Raw genomic sequence first — 17,012 nt, 5'->3', positions numbered from 1 at the left:
ACAGAGAAGACACCATCCTTGCTCTCAGGAGACCAACCCAAGTGCAGGGAGACAAACTAGCAGCCAGGAATTTCCAATCTGGCATGGTCAATTCTAGGATAGAAGATCAAGGGACTGTGGGACACAGGAGAGGCATCCAGCCCAGCCTGGGAGGTCATGGGAGGCTTCCCAGAGGAAGTGACGTGTCCACTGAGAGCTGAAGAATGAGTAAGAGCTAGCCTGGGAGGGAGGCAGGGAGGGTGTTCCAGGCAGATAGAATAGCAGAACAGCATGTTCAATGGCCCAGAGGTGACAGCGAACAGAGTGGGTTAGAGGAATGAAGTATGATCTGGCTGAAGTCTGTGGAAGGGGCAGTGAAAAGTGAAAAGGTGAGCCTGCGAAGGGAAGTGTGGGCTGGGCCCTTAAATGATTAGCAGGTCATGTTGAAGAATGTAGACCTCATCCAGAGGGCAATGGGGAGTCATTGAAGAGTTTCAGGCAAAAAAAAAAAACAAACCACAAATAAACCCGTGTTTTAGAGCCATCACTCAGGCTTTTGGGTGAAGAAAACAGAGTACGGTAGTTAGAGACTTTCAGTAACCCAGGTAAGGGCTGATGATGTCCCTGACCTACCAGCAATGTAGAGCAACAGACAGAATTATTGGCATATTTCCATGCCAGATGTTTGGCCGGGGGAGAAAGAATCTAGGATAATGTCTGGGGTTTCTAGCATGGGTGAATGGTTGGATGATGGTGCTATTTGATAAATGAGAAGACTAGAAAAGGAGGAGTTTGGAGGTGGGGAAGATGCTGAATTTAGCTGAGGGTGAGGCACTATAGGGCACTCAAATGGATACATCCAGAAGCCACCTGGATATATGAATCAGGAAACATACAGCAAAGAGGTTGGTCAGGAGAAAGAGATGGGGGTAAGCTATGTAAATACGTATAGCGTGCATGTGAAGCCATGGACCTAGATGAGCTCACTCCAGGAGAAAGTATATTGGGCACCACGGGGGAAGGTCCCTTCAGAAAGATATAAGAGGCCCCACAGGTGCATTTCCTTGGCTTCAGCCATGACCCTTCCTCAATTCCAGGGCTGAATTCCAGTGGTTGACATCTCTCTGGACACTGGAGAAACTCCCTGCTGATCAAACTCCAAGTGAAATTGAGGCCCTAGGTTCTCCTGTCTCCTCAACAGCTGACATCCCTTTCTCCCCATCTCCATCCATCTGCATCTTCCCCATCCTCCTGTCTACCTCCAGGAAACCTTCCTCAGTCACCCAGCCAGAGCATGGCATGTCTCTGTTATAAAACCAATCTCTTCCTAACTAAAAATTGGGCCGGGAGGAGTGATGCCTTGCCTGCTCCAAAGAAACCCACCACCCAGTCTTCTGCCACCACCTCCACCTCATCCATCAAGGCAGAAACTCCCGGTTGTCAAATAGGGTGCAATCGTCCCCTCTTTCTTCTCACATATGTGAGTTCCTGGGAATAACAGACGCACCTCCCAGCACATAATAGGTGCTCAGGAAAAAGTCTTTGGAGCTAAATTCTCCGGGGTTCCCTTCTGGACCCCAGGGTCTCAGAAGAGCTCTCTGGGGCCAGAGAACAGGAGTACAAGAAAGAGGTAGATTCCCCCTCCTTTTAAAATGCTGACAGTATGCCTCCTGTTCTCAGCACACCATGGTGTGGACTAGAGAGATTGAGGGGACCTGAGGTGAGAGGAAGTTTCCTAATGGTTAAGAAAGGGAGCTGAAGTTATGGAAACTGACATTCCAGTCCCAGCTTCACTGGGTATGTCGTCACTTTCAGTAAGTCACAAACTCTCTACGCCTCAGTTTCCTCCTTTGCAAAGGATACTAACCAAGCTTAACTCATAGGGCTGTTGCTGGGATTAAATTAAATAATGCATGTTAAGTGTGCCTGTCACGAGTGTGGCTATTGCTATTATTACAATTGCGATTATTATTAACATATTTGGTGCCCACCCAGCCGGGGCTCCCCATCCCACACCGCACCTCCAACCGCAAGATTTTGGGGTCCTGTCTCCTATGGAGCTGGGTCCCTTTCCCCGCAACATCCCCTCTTAGGGCCAGGACAACCAGACAGGAGAAACCCTCCCCTCTGCCTTTCACACCCTCTCCCAAGCTCCTCCTCCTTCGCAGGGGCGGGTGGCGCTCAGGGGACGGGAATGGGGGCGTCCTGGTCCGAGACCCTGCAACTAGGTGGCCCCGCGCCGGTCTCCATGGCGACCGCGCAGGCCAAGAGCGCAGCGCCGAGCCTAGCCGGCCGCGCGCCCGCAGCCGCTTATGTAACGCGGCGCGCAGCGCGGAGCCAGACTCCAGGCCGGATCCCGGCCAGGAGATGAGGGCAGGGGAGAGGGCGGCTAGGTAGGCTCGTCCTGGGTCCCGCCTTTCCACTAACTGCCTGGGCGGGACGCCAGGCTCCCGGGACTTGTCAGCCAGGGCCGATTTCGTCCCCTCCCTGAACGCCAGGCGCACTGGTTGAGGGGGATGGGGAATAAGCTTCCGAGTTCTCAAAGAACCAGAACAGCTAAGGGGAAACTCGCCCTGATTCCCCAGAGCCAAGAGTAAGGGTGATGCGGGAGCGCCGAGCCGCGCGCGAGCGAGAGGCAGGGCCAGACTGAGGCTGAACCCTCCCCACCCCCGCCCCCTGGGAGCTCTCAACCCGAATCGGCTTTCAATTAAGCTGCGGCGGCCAGAGCTCCCGGGGAGGAAACAGGCGAGAGGCGCAAGCTAAGAAGCCTCCCCGGGGCCTGGGGCTGGGCCTGAGGGAATCCCTAGGCCAGCTCCAAGAAGGAGAGGGGGCGTCAGACCTCAAGGGGAAAGAAGACAGGGACACATCCCTGGGCTCTTCTTCAGTCCAGAAGTGCGCTCTTGCTCGGGCCTTCCCCACCGGCCCGAGGTCAGCAACCAGTTCCTTCCCGTACATCCCCAAGAATCTAGAATCAGACATGTCAGGGGCTCTTGGCCTGATGGTCCTCTCTCAAGCCCAGAAGGTCTTTAGCACCTCCTACCACCATCTCCAGGCACCGCTTGGGGAAGGGGGGACTTCTCTCTCTGGGACCCAGAGCACATGACCCAGGTTCTGGCCTCTTGAGTTCCAGCTCCTGGACCCTACGTAGAGAAAGAAGGTCTCCAGATGGGTCCGCTGCACTCAGTGTCTAGAAACTAACGGAGAGGGGATAGAACTGAAGCGAGTTCCTAGTTCAACTCCTGCCTCACACACACTGATGCCTCTTTTCCAGGCCTCCTGAGCCCCCATGGAAACCCCAAGGCCTGGTGAAACCTTGGCAGAGAAAGCGGGTGCTGGGGAATGGGACCATACCCGATTTCTGAGGGAACAGACAGATGCTCTCTCATCTAAGCCCCCCTCTCAGAGTGGAGGCTTCTGAAGGGGATCCCGGATGGACAGATCCGTGTCGGGATGCCTGGCGCTGCTGCAGACTCAACTTTGCCAAACTCCCCCGCCCAACCCCCGGCCAGAAGCCCGCGGGGGAGGGGGCGGATGCTGGATGAGGTGATCCCAGGGTCATTGGGGAGGTGGATGAGCTGGCCAGCTAGGAGTTCTGGCACCTGTATACCACTCAGCCCCCAGGAGGAATGAGGAGTTGCAGGAAGCGGGGGCGGGGGAGGGGGGTCAGACAAAGGATCAGGGACCCTGGTGTCCCCAGCCTTTCCAATCGGCCACTTGGCCCTGAGATCCAGGATCCGGAGGACCTCAGAGTCAAGGTTGCCAATCTCTAGAAGACCCTGCTCTTTCAGCCCTAGGCGCCATCCCCCAGAGGGATCTGCGGGAGTCTAAGCTCATAGGGTCAAGCAGTGCCCAGGGGAACGTTTGAAGGCGCTGAGCGCAGACAGCAGGCGCGGGAGGCGCGCTAGTGCGCAGGGGACGCAGCGCCGCTGGAGAGTTGGGGGTGGGGGTGGCTGACAGCCGTGATGGATGGCTGAGACCGCTGGGGGGCGGCGGGGGGCCTGGAAGCCTGAGGGGGTGGCTCGCCCCAAGACCTCGGAGCAAGGAAGCCGCGGAGGAGGGCGGGGGAGAGCGGGAGCAGCCAAAGGACTTGTCCCAAGCCCCTCGGTTCCTTGCGAGTCTCCGCACCCACCGCAGCGCGTCCGCAGTGTCCGCGCCGCGGCGCTGAGGATTCAGCCTCTGGGACCCCATTTCTGAGGCCTCACTGGGAAAGCTGGCAGAGCTAACTAAAAAGATTCCCCCCGCCCCGCCCTGGACCGCCCCAGGGAACTGAGAGGAGGGGGAAAGAGGGAAGAAAGGAGGGTGATCTTGCTTCCCGTCCTGAATAGGAACCCACGGGAAAACGAGAGAGAGAGAGAGAGAGATTCTGCAAAGTAGAGCTGAAAATCTATGGAGGAGGTATGCTTCAGTCTGAGGTCGGACCTTGGGAAGCCTTGGGGGAGGGGTCCCAGATTGCACCAAGGGTTCCCTTAAGGAGACACCGCAGCCCGGACGGGGGCTGTCATATGGCCCCAACCCCCCCCCCAAACACACACACAGACACACACACACACACACAGACACACACACACACACACACAGCCACCTCTTCCCCCATCTTCCAGATGGAAGTCTTAGAACGAGGGACTGCAGCAGACTGCGCCCCCCGGCAGCACGGGTGCCTGCTCTGCGCCAGGACGCCGGGGTCCCCTGTCGGGGAAAGGAGCCCTCCTCCCGCCGTCGAGCTCCACATCAGCCCATTCTAGGTCTTCTATCCCCTTCCCACCGCCTCCTCGGTTTAGCTAACCCAAGTCGGCCCGAAGCCGTGGGCAGCGACAATCCCCCGGCCCACAGCTCTGCCACCGGGCGCGGCGCATTCCAGCACCTTGGACAGCGCCCGGAGCATTCCAATGGAGCTCAGCTCCAGGCTGCGGCCGGCGCCCACCGCCCGGGTCAGTCCCAGCCTCCTCTCTGAAGGAGGTGGCCCCCGTTCCGCCTCTAACCCCAGAGCTGCCTCCTCTCCTCGCTGCCCCCTCCCCCGCCGCCCCCGGACCACAGCTTACCCGGGTTGGCTCCCCCGTCGCCGTCCTCGCAGTCCGTCAGGTTGTTTAGCATGGTGGCGGCGCGGCCCCTGGTCTGGGGATGGCTGCGCCGCCTCGCCCGCGCCCCTCTACCCGCCTTCGCCGCTCTCTCGTTCGCTCTAGCTCTCTCTCGCTCTCCGCTCCACGGAGGAAGAAGCTGCAGTGCCCGCCCGCCCGGCGCACACACACTCGCACACGGACACACGCTCACACCCGCGCGCGCCCCCTCTCAGCAGCGGCGCTGCTCACCTCATCCCGTATGCAGGAGGCGTGAGCCACTGGCGGGGTTTTGGGGGGAGAGCGGGAGGGAGGGAGAAGAGAAGATGAGGGGCGGGCAGAGCGCGACTAGTGGCCCCCTTGCACGAAAACTGGGGGATTGCGTGGGTGGGATGAAGGGGGTGCTTCGGGGGACAGGGCCTTGCCTCCCTTGAGCAGACGCAGCTCCCCCCCACCCACTCTCCGGGCGGGGCCCGGCACGTGGGCAGGTGCCATCCCGCGCCCTAAAAATAACGGCAGGGAACTAGGTCGCGGCCGCCAGGAGGCGGCCCCGCAGCGGCTGCCTGACTGGGGGTCTGGGGTAACCCCCAGGGGGAAGATAAAGGGCACTGAAGTGGCCGTGGAGGTGCGCCATGGAACATGGGGCCCTTGAGAAGCCTCTCTGCAAGACTGGAGAGGCCAACCCTGAAGTGGGGGAGGAGAACCAGACCCTCTTTCATACCACTGCTCAAGAGATTGGAGCTGGAGGCATGTAGAGCCTAGGGCCCGTAACTAAAGCAATGTGCTACCCCCAGGGGCCTTCAGGTCACTGAATTGACTGATCCAACCTGTCTTAAAATGGGTGGGGTAGCGCCTGAGGAGTTACAAGGAACTCTCTCGATGTGCTTAGACTGACAAGAGTCCCATCATCCCACCCCCAAGACAAGTCCCTGGAGCCCACAGTCAGGGACCTTCTGACTGCCGACTGATCTAGAGATGAGACCTGGTGAGGAGGAGAAGAGGCGGCAGTGAGGCTCCAGGGAGGACCGACTTTCCACCAGGGACGGTGCAGCCTCTAGAGAGGACAGGCTGGTCCCAAGGCTGGCCAGGGACAGAGTGGGGGAGGGCGGAATGAGGCCGCCTGTCGGTTTGAGACCAGATTTTCTCCTGGGGCAGAAGTGTCTAATCCCCTAATCCAGGATTGCTTTCCGAGGCTTCCAGAGCCGACATGCTCTCTGTCCTCCTCCTGGCTCCCCTAAGGCCAATCCCCCAGAAGCTTGATCATCTTGGGACCCCTCAGCGCCCCTAGAGTCCAGGTTTGATCCAGTGGTGCAGACATCTCAGGAAGTGGCATCAGAGGTTTGAAAGCTTTGAGTCTCTAGAAGATCTAAACATCTGAGGATGGGAGCAGATCAGGGTAAACAATCTTCACACTCGCACTAGCTCTCTCTCGCTGGCCCTCTAAGTTCCAGAAGAGTTCTAGGGTTGGGAAAGGATCAGTCATTGTATCTTACACACAGCTTTCCTTTCACAGATGAAAAAACTAAGGCCCATAGAGGGAAAATGACTGCCTGTGGACATAATGCCAGTGGATGGCAGAATTTGGTCTAGCATCCAGATTGCTTTACTCCAGTTTAGGACTCTCTTCATTGATAGAACTTATAAAAGTGGCCTTGCCTCCATAGAAGAGACAAGGATGCAGTCATATCCACGCCCCTCAGCAGCCTCTGAATATTAGCTCCTGAAAAAACAAAAACAAAAACAAAACAGGCACTAGGTCTGAGATGTGCTTTCTTCCTTTTCTTGTGCTCAGGCTTCAGGGGTGCAGGGCTAGAATGGACTCTTGGCTTGCAACTGAAGGGGAAGCCTCCAGAAAACCTGCAAAAATCCTAAAGAGCCATTCATATCCCTGGAGACTGGGGTATAGGGCAGCACTTTTTTCAGGACCATGGACAGGATCCAGGGCTCAGCTTTACTTGTATTAACACAATTTGTCAGTGGCTTCAGATTGGGTCAACCGTGGAGTTTTCAGCAGCTGACTCAAAAGTGCCTCTGAGGGACCTACCAACTAAGCTTCGCTGCCACTTCGTTTTTCAGATACCCAAAGGACCCTTCAGGGTGGAAAGGTAGCTATTCAGACAAGTTGTGGGCACTGATATTCTTGGCTCTCCCAGAGAGAAAACCACCAAAAGAGTGAGATGAGTTTGAATTGCTGACAGAGGTTAAAAGAAGCCAGGGTTCAAAAATTTTTAAGCATGCCACTCCACTCTACACACACACACACACACACACACACACACACAGCACCAGCAGCAGCAGCAGCACTGTGGTCTACTACTCTGCAGAGATGCATAACAGTAAAACACATGTAGCACGTTTGTCAGAGAAGTGCTATAGAATGAAGGAGATGCTGGGATTTTTCAGTAATCCCAGGTCTGGCATGTTCCCCTGGGGTTATTTTCCTTCATTTGTGGTCCAGCTTTGGCCACTCAGAAACTAAGTCCATGCATGGGGAAACCTAAATTTTAGGGAGTACAGGTGAAGGCAGGAGTGATTCCTCTTCCCCTGGGGAACCCATCTGCCCACCTTCACTAGAGTTCCCATCTCAAGAGCCATCTGAGATTCAGGAGATACTGGTTCTATCGTATGTTCTGCCCCTAAATTCTCTCTGTATCTCTGGGCAAAATCAGGTTCCTCTCTGTGGGCCTCGGTATCCCGTCTGTAAAAATGAGTTAGGTTGCATAATCCATGGCACTTCTTCCTACGCTAAAAACTCTTAGTGCTCTATTAATCTCAGACCAAAGCCACATATCCCTTCCTGAGGAGCCCAGACCAAGTGAGCAGACAGTTCCAAGGGGAGACCCCAGCCCCTCCATTGACACCCCTCACCTTTCAGGAAGATTGTGCCCTATTCTGGCCTCCAGCCAACTCTCTGTGGTGAGGTTTAGAGAAAACACATGGCAGGCACCCACTACACTGCCAGCCTGGCACTGGCCAGTAAAAGGTGACCCGCAGCTCAGAGCCCCAGGAACCTGGCTGCCAGCACAGCATCCCCTCCCGACCAAGAACCCTGGGGAGATCTGGGGCCAGGGAAACCCTCTCATTAAAGCAGCACAAGATCCAGAGCTAGGGAGGGTCCTATTTCTAAACTCTGAGTCTCTCAAACTCATACCCCCTCCCACCATATGTCTCAGAGAGAAAAAAGCTCAGAGAAGCTGCCTCCTGAGTGTCAGGATTTGGGAACTGGAAGAGATATTATAAATTATTTTTCCACTCTCCACTTATTGTGAAATTGGAGTCTGAAAATGGAAAGGTTCACATTTTCTTCATGGGGTGAACTTGTAACAGACTAGGGACTAGAACCCAGCCCCCTGACCTCCTGCCCGGGACTGCATCAACTGAACCAGGACGAGGGGCTGTTTGGAGGAAGCTAGAGCCACTGGACTGGGCCCTCTTTTCACAGGAGGCAGGCATAGCATTCCTCCTTATGGCTCAATCCCTCTGCTTCTGCATCTCCACTGCTTTACCCCCACAACCTAACCCACCCACCACTAGCTGTAGCCTCATGGGCCCAGGGCCCTGAATGCCCTCCTTCACTCTTCTTCTCCCCCACCCGCATGCCCCATCCTCGGACCCAAAACCTTAGCAGTGAATTGATGAGTCCAGCGCAAAGCACACCCCACACACACAGGGCTCACTGCGGAGCACGTCAACCACCACCGTCTCCGTGGCAACCGGGGGTTTAATTAACAGGCTGCAGCCCCATCACCATAGCAACGGCACCCCAACAGCCCTTTATTCCTCTGCAGACTCAGCCCATCTTCCCTCTTTCCCAATCTGGACCCCTTTCTCGCTGCACTCCCCCCGCCATCGCCACCCCACCTGGAGAACTGAGGCCTAAAGATCGCTCTGGTTCATTGAGAAAAGGGGAGGGGAGAGGAGGGGGATGAGAGAGAAAGAGAGAGCAGCCTGTCACCATGGCAACTGCAGCCCCGTTCATAACCAGTGTGTTGCCATGGAGATTCCTAGGGCTCACCTTGGGCTGAGGTACCGGGCAGTGAGGTTCTGAGTTCTGGCTTGGGGATGGGATGACTGGAGATCTCCTTAGACAGGCTGGAAATCTCCATATCCAACATATATACCAATAACAGCATTATTCTTCCCAATTTACAGATGGAGAGACTGAAACATGAGGTTTGGGTCTAGAGGAGGCAGACAGCTTCATCCTTCCAAATCATCACAAAATCTTAGCATTTTTATGGTTAGAAGGACCCTTACATAGCTTCCTGTTCAACTCCTTTATATGACAGATGGGTATATTGAGGCCCAGAGAGGGGAAGCAATGTCCCCAAGGTCACATCACAGAACCTGAGCTAGAACATAGATGGGCTACATTGTGGTCTTGCTCTATCCTCCCAGCATAAGTTAGCTCCCTCTCCCTCCATGGGGACACATCCCAACTCATGTTAGTCTTACCAGGTCCAGGACTCTTTTCAGGGCCCTGACTCCTCCCTGAGAAACTGAGGCACAGTGGGGGATCAGGTAAAGGAACACGGGAGCATCTCAGAGTTGTAATAACTGTCACCAAGTCTACTTCTGTTCATCTAAGTTACCATCAATCTCCCATGACACAGGTGAAGCAAGTGAGGTGTGTGGCCCGCAATCCAGGGTTAGTGGAGGATTTGAGGCTCACCCTTGCCTTGCTTCTTTAACTCCTTATAAGTCATGTTCTCACCTGTAGCTCATCCTCTGGCAGCAGAAAGCACCCCAAGTGGCAAACCCCGCTCATTTGGCCCAGAGTAAAAGATAATACTCCCACACCCACACCATCTTCCCCAACCTTTCCCAATCTTAGACATGCTGCTATCCCTCCCTTTGGGTGAGGGCAAGATGTGGGAAGATAATCTATCAGGGGCTAGAGGGCTGACACAAGAACGGCTGTGGGAAAGATACCACCAGATGCTGGGTTCCCCTAAGCAGCCCTTGTCTATTCCCCATGTGGTGATCTACCAGAGGGGAGGTGCTTGAGGCTGTTTCGGGTTTAAAAGGTGAAAAGTCCGGTGGCTCACGCCTGTAATCCCAGCACTTGGGGAGGCCGAGGCGGGCGGACCACAAGGTCAGGAGATCGAGACCATGGTGAAACCCCGTCTCTACTAAAAATACAAAAAATTAGCCAGGCGCGGTGGCAGGTGCCTGTAGTCCCAGCTACTTGGGAGGCTGAGGCAGGAGAATGGCAGGAACCCGGGAGGCGGAGCTTGCAGTGAGCCGAGATGGCGCCACTGCACTCCAGCCAGGGGGACAGAGCAAGACTCCGTCTCAAAAAAAAAAAAAAAGGTGAAAAGTCACCCAAATCATTGTCCAGATGGAACTTCTAATACACTCCTGCACACAGGTACCCACCCCTCAGATAGACACAGAAATGCACACATCAGCACACCCTTCAACACGCTGGCAAAGCAGTGACACACAGAAGCACTGAGTGAGTCACTGACCACCAAAACTAATGGGGGATGCTCCTCCCACAAGACACACACACACACAGCCTCTGCCACAGCACACAGCATTCCAGGCTCACACACACTTGCACACCCAAAGCCTGGGGGCTGTATTTCACTTCGACCATACAGAAGTCTGAGTGTGAATGGGAAAACAGCAATCACCTTGGGACATGAGAGAGGGCCGTCTTATTCCTAAGCCAGGGGATGGGGAGTGAGAGAAGAGAAGGCAGGGGTAGAGAAGCAGGATCCCACAGCCACCCTCCTCTCATCTGATGAACATTATACACCTACTAAGTGCCAGGCTCTGGATCTGGAACTCAGAACACAAAGAAAAAGGAGATGATCCCTGTCCTTGAGATGTTCCAATGGAGGATACTTATAAGTAAAGAAAATGACTGCCATCCACCAGAACGTGTGCACTAAGGGTGCAGTGGATGGGCCGGAGAGGAAACTGAAAACGATTTTTGGAAAAAGTTAAATGAGCTATAACTTACAGAATGAGTAGGAGTTTTCCTGGCTGATGGAGGTGGGAGAATGAATATGGACAAGAACACCAGAAGCAAATGAGGAAAGAGAGTGACAGACTTAAGGCTTTGGCCTTTATTTGGCAAGTGATGGGGGGGGGGGGGCCTTCTGTGGAGGAAGGCTAGGGCAGGACTGGAGGCAGGGAGGCCAGTGGAGAGGATGTGGTCGTGACCATGTGAGGCTTGGAGCAGGGTGATGATGACAGAGGGGGGACCGATGCTGCCAGATTCAGGATAAGTTTCAGAGGTGAATAGCCAAGATGTGAGGACCAGCCGGATTTGCTGGAAAGAGAAAAGGAAGGGTTGAGAACGGCTCCAGAATTTCTGACTGTCAAATCTGGGAAGTCGGTAAGGTCATTCATGAAAATGAGAAAAGAGACAGATTATGAGAAAGATGAAGAGTGGAAGGAGCCCAAGAAATCCAAGTGGCCACAACCAGGAGGCGTTCGATTCACTGGAGCCATTTGGAATTCGAGGCCTCGATTTGGTCATCAGTACAATGAGGAGGTCCGCCAGATAACCCTCTAAGGGCTACTCTGGATTTCGGCGCTTGGGTTTGCTTCGGGGCGAGCTCACCTGCGGCTCGGCAGCGACCCCTGGCGGTCTGGGGAGGCTCCTCCTTCTCCTCCTCCTCCTCCTCCTCCTCCCCTCGCTGGGGCCACTACAAGTCCTTCCAGACCCGAGGGCCTCAGGGCCAGGGAGAGGACCCCTGATGAGTGCCCCCTGCGGGGAGACTGTGCACGCACCCAGGATGCTACTTCTCCACCGAAAGCCAGAAGGATCTTTCCCCTCCCCTATATTGTGTGTTCTGCGTGTAACTTCCATTACAAGACTCCTGCACAGAGCCCGCGAGGAAGACGCCCCCAACCCCGCCTGAGCTGGCCCCTCCCAACCCTTCCGGAGCTCGAGCAGACGAGGAGCTAAGTGGGTCCCCGAGGGTCAGGATCAGCGACCCTACGGCATCCTCCCTGAATCTAGCTGCCCAGGATCCACACTAACTTCCCTGCCTCCCGTCTCCTTCCCGGGATCTCCAGTCGCTGTCCGCTAAACCTCCAGGGAGGTAGAGGATTGGAGGATCCGCCAGGCACCGATGACCCGCTGACCTGGCACCTGCCTCCGTAACCCTGACTCAGTTTTCCTCCCGCCCTCGACCCCACCCCCTCCCTGGCTCCACTCTCATCCTCCTGGCCCAACTCATTCCCCACTGGTCCCGCCCTTTCCTGACCCCAAACCAACCTAGTCCCGCCGCCTCCCCTTTAGGGGCTCCTGACCACCCCCTTCAACACACAGCCCCCTCTTTCCCTACTTCCACCTCCCCACTCTGGTCCCGCTCACTACTCGAGATGTCCCCGCCGCTTTAGTGCCCTCCGGCCTACTCTCCACCTTGACCCCGGCCCTTCCATCACCAGTCCCGCCCCCTTCGCCTCGGTCCCAACCCCTTCCCTGGCCCCACCCCTTTCCATTGTGGCCACGCCCACCTCGCGTCTGACCCCTCCCCCTTTCCACTTGCCGTTCCGCGACCCCGGCCCCTAGGTTTCCTAGTCCCGGCTCCGTTACCCCCTCAGGCCTAGGGCTGGGACCCCTCCCCGTCCCCGGCCTTGGCCCAGCCTCCTTCAACAGACGGTCCGCCCCGGCCCCTCCTCCTCGTCCCGCCCGGCCCTGGCAGGCCCCGCCCCCTGCGGCCTCTACCTTTGACGTCTTCGCCCGGGAGGTGGCGGGGGTCTGCGACCGAATGCCGGCGGGACTCCGGGTCAGGGCTTCTGGCGGGCCCTGCGGGGGGCAGCGAGGTGACCGTGAACCTGCGGCTCATGGCGCTGAAAGGGGCCAGGCGGCCGCAGCGAGGGCCGGTATCGCACAAGTGGCTGCAGCCGGGCTCTAGGAGGGAGAAAGAGCGGATCCCCCCACCCGCCCCCTGCTAGACGCGACGCTGCGCAGGGTCCTAGTGCCCGCTGTGCTGAGGGTTCCTGAATCTGTCCACTTCGCTGGGAGGCCCTGGGCTCCCCAGTGCCACCCGAAGGGCCTGAGGAGGCCATCTGCAGGTGAGAGTCGTCCCTACAACGGGGGCACCTCTGCTAGGGTCTCCTAAACACCTGGGGCTCATTCATTCATTCATTCATTCGGCACATGTCGATAGCGCTCCTATGTTTCGGGCAATGGTGCGAGGGATACGTCGGTGAATGAGATCCATTGGCTTCTTGTCCTCAAGTGGCTTAAATTCTAATAAGAAGAAAAAGATTATATGTGAGCAAACGCACAGATGCGATCATTTGAGATTGGGTGTATGTTTAAAACTAGGGCCGTGGGATAATGGGTAAGAGGGTGGACTGCTTTAGGGGTGGTCTGAGAAGGCCTCCTAGAAGATGTGGTATTTGAGCTGCGACCTCACTGATGAGAAGAGCCAGCTATGCAAAGATCTAGGGGGAAGAGTTCTCTGGAAGAAGAAATAGCAAGTGCAGAGGCTTGGGGTGACAAGGAGCCTTAATGTCCAAGAAACAGCAAGGTCATTCTGTCTGGAAGAGAATGAGTGGAGAAGTGAGTGACTGGAGATGAGGGAAGAGAGAAGGGCAGATCATGTGGTCTTCTGAAGGCTTTGGGAAGGAGCCTGGATTTTTTGAGCAGGGAAATGATGTGATCTGATTTATAATTTAACAGGATCATTCTGGCTGCTGGGTGAAGGTTCGACTAACGAATGGCAAGACTAGAAGCTGGAAATCTAATTAGGAGGCTCCTGCAGACCCCAAGCTCGGGGGTGATGACAGCCAGACTAGAGTGGTGGCAGTTGTCTGATTCCAGTTAGGTTTTGAAAGTGAAACCGTCAGGACCCACTGATGGTTCGGATGTGACATGTGACCATAAGAGTGAAATCAAGGAGAAATCCTGGCAGTTCACACACTGCTGGTGGGAGTGTAGTTAGGCAAAAACTACTTTGGGAAACTGTTTGGTAACATCTACTAAAGCTGAACATACACACATCCTTCAACCCAGCAGTTTTTCTCCTAGATGTATACCCAGAAGAAATGACTGCCCGTGTTCACCAAAAGACATTTACCATAAGTGTTCATAGGGGCATTGTTCATAATAGCCCTAAACTGGGATCTACCAAATGCTTGTCAACAGTAAAATAGAGAAATAAGTTGTAGTACCTTCACACAATGGAATACCATCTACGGTTCTCAGAACAATATGGATGAATCTCACAAATAGAACCTTGAGAAAAAAGAGTCCAGACACAAAAGAATACCTACCCTATAACATCATTTAAATAAAGTAAAAAATAGTCAAAGTCTATCTAAGCTGTTAGAAGTAATGACAGTGGTGCTGGGCACGGTGACTCACACCTGTAATCCCAGCACTTTGGGAGGCTGAGGTGGGTGGATCACAAGGTCAGGAGTACAAGACCAGCCTAGCCAAGATGGTGAAACCCAGTCTGTACTAAAAATACAAAAATTAACCAGGTGTGGTGGTTGGTGCCTGTAATCGCAGCTATTTGGGAGACTGAGGCAGAGAATTGCTTGAACCTGGGACACGGAGGTTGCAGTGAGCTGAGTTTGCACCACTGCACTCCAGCTTGGGTGAGAGAAAAAAAAAAGTAATGATAGTGGTACCCCTTGGGGAGAAGGGGTAGTGATTGCAAGCAGGCTTCTAGGGTGCTGATAATGTTTTGTTTCTTTCTTTCTTTCTTTTTTTTTTTCTTGAGACAGTCTCACTCTGTCGCCCAGGCTGGAGTACAGTGTCATGATCTTGGCTCACTGCAGCCTCCACCTCCCAGGTTCAAGCAATTCTCCTACCTCAGCCTCCCAAGTAGCTGGGATTACAAGGTGCCCACCACCACACCCGGCTAATTTTTGTATTTTTAGTAGAGAGAGAGCTTCACCATGTTGGCCAGGCTGATTTCTAACTCCTGATCTCAGACAATCCACCCACCTTGGCCTCCCAAAGCGCTGGGATTACAGGCATGAGCCACCATGCCCAGCCTCTTGTTTCTTGACCTGGTCCTGGTTACACACTTGTGTTCCATTTGTGAAAATGTCTTCAAATGTACACTTATGATAGATACATTTGTATATTTATTATATTAAAGCAATGATTCTCAACTGGGAGCAATGTTGATCGCCAAGGAACATTTGGCAATATTCAGAGACATTTTTGGTTATCACAACTAGAGCGGGGGTTAGTACCAGCATCTAGGGGCTACAGGTTTTGAGCTCTCTAGGTTTGTACCAGGGCTGCCTGGCCATGAGTCACAGTTCAACATTACCCTGCTGCACCCCATCCCCACACTGGGGCCTTCCTTAGCAGAGGGGGCTGACCCTGAATGGGCCTGGCATCTGGCCATGGATCCTGCCACCTCCTAGAGGAAGACACCAAACATGCTAGAAGGTACAGTGTAGATGTATGGTGTAAGACAATCCCCCACAACAAAGTATCCAGCCCAAAATGTCAATAGTGTAGAGGCTGAGAAATCCAGTACTAGAAAAGAAGTTTAAATAACTGATTCCTGGATTTTAGGACTGATTAGGTGTTCAGCTTGATTGAAGGTGGATGATGTTGTCTCTTATTAAGGTGGTAACAACAGAGGAGCACGTTTGGAAGGTGAAACTCAGGAGTCAGTTTGGACCCATTAGGTTGAAAGGTCTGTTTGGCAGCTAAGGAGCCATGTAGAGTAAGCAGTTGAACATATGAGTCCGGAGCTCGGGGTGGGGGAGAGGAGGTTAAGGCGGGAAGCATAAATTTCACAGTCTTTAGCAGAGAGATGCTATTTAAGGCTGTGGGCTACCAGACATCACAGGGAACAAGTATACACAGAGCAGAGAATTCCCACGATTGAGCACAAGGGTGCTTCTGTCACCAGAAGAGGAAAATCCACCCAGTGAGGTAGGAGGAGACCCAGAAGTAAGGTTCCAGAGGCAGAGAGTTTCAGGAGGAAGGGCAGGACCCCCTATGTCAACGTGGGGAGAGTTGGTGTGGGATGAGCAGAGAGGAGCTCCTGTCACATCTGGCTACGAGAAGGTCATAAATGGCTTTGAAGAGGGTGGCTTTGGTGGTGTAGTGGGGTGGGAGCCAGGCTGGAAATGACTGAGGAGAAAATGGGAATTGAGGAGATGGAGACACTAAGTAGAGACCATGCTGTGGGGAAGCTTTACTGTGAATGGGGATGGGGAGAGTAAAGAAATAGACTAGTGTCTAGTGGGAGGCAGGGGTTAAGAGAGATTGCAAACAAGCCATGGCGGGGAATGTTTGTACACCAGTGGCAGTGGGTCATTCGAGCAAGAAACAGATGAAAGAGGAAGCTCAGGAGCGCAGTTCTCTGGACTTCTACTTAAATTCCCAGGTGGGCTCTGATCAAACCCATCACCTCCACTAATGCGCCCCAATCTTTCAGTCAAGTCCCTTTGCTAACCTGTAAGGTAAAATTCATATTCAGCCTGGCATTCAGGACTTCTCTCATCTAGCCCAAACTAGCACTCCTATCTTAACTATTCCGGAATCCTCTCCGTTCCCTCTTATCCACCCACTACTACCCCATGCTGGAGTTCTGAGCCATTCGAAGTTCTCCAGACACCCACTGTTTTTTCTCTTCTCCCAGCACTTGTACCAAGAACCCACATTCAAATCCCACTGTTACCACTCACTAGCTATGAGACTTTGGGTGAGTTGTATAATTCTCTGGGTCTCATCTGTAAAACAAGGGATTAGTGATGGGAGTAATAATAGTACCTACAAAGTAATAGTAGTACCTATCTCATCTGGTTATTTTATAGTACATAATGCACATAGAACAGTGCCTGGCACATAGTGCCGTACAAGGGGTAGCTACTAACATCAGGTATATGATCCATATTTTATTTATCCACTGCTATACTCCTGGGCATCTAGGTTATTGCCAGTGTTTCACTAACAAACAGTGCTGCAATCAACATCCTTCTATGTGTTGTCTTGTGCACATATGTGAGGGTCAGAAAGTAATTACATTTTTA

General features: G+C 53.9%; 1 protein-coding gene and 1 long non-coding RNA gene across 4 annotated transcripts in view; one reads left to right on the top strand and one right to left on the bottom strand.

Moving 5' to 3' along the window:
• The window catches only part of SLC12A5 (solute carrier family 12 member 5), a 39,808-nt gene extending 26,890 nt beyond the window's left edge, over nt 1-12,918 (bottom strand). The window contains exon 1 of one of the 3 annotated variants that reach the window (XM_031656802.1): nt 12,724-12,918. In XM_031656802.1, coding sequence (XP_031512662.1) covers nt 12,724-12,844 — 121 coding nt within the window. In that variant the 5' untranslated portion in view covers nt 12,845-12,918. Of the gene's footprint in view, nt 1-5,018; nt 5,281-11,610; nt 11,658-12,723 lie in introns of those variants that run through there. The other 2 variants (XM_031656804.1, XM_031656803.1) reach the window with 2 other exon arrangements.
• On the top strand, nt 12,544-14,322 carry LOC108580589. Its single transcript, XR_001891816.2, has 2 exons — nt 12,544-13,073; nt 13,687-14,322. It is a non-coding gene; the product is annotated as an uncharacterized LOC108580589 (long non-coding RNA).
• The last annotated feature ends 2,690 nt before the right edge of the window (nt 14,323-17,012 follow it).

The sequence above is a fragment of the Papio anubis genome, chromosome 16 (assembly GCF_008728515.1).
Source record: "Papio anubis isolate 15944 chromosome 16, Panubis1.0, whole genome shotgun sequence".
NCBI classification, from domain to species: Eukaryota; Metazoa; Chordata; class Mammalia; order Primates; family Cercopithecidae; genus Papio; species Papio anubis.
This window is presented reverse-complemented; position numbering and strand designations above follow the sequence as displayed.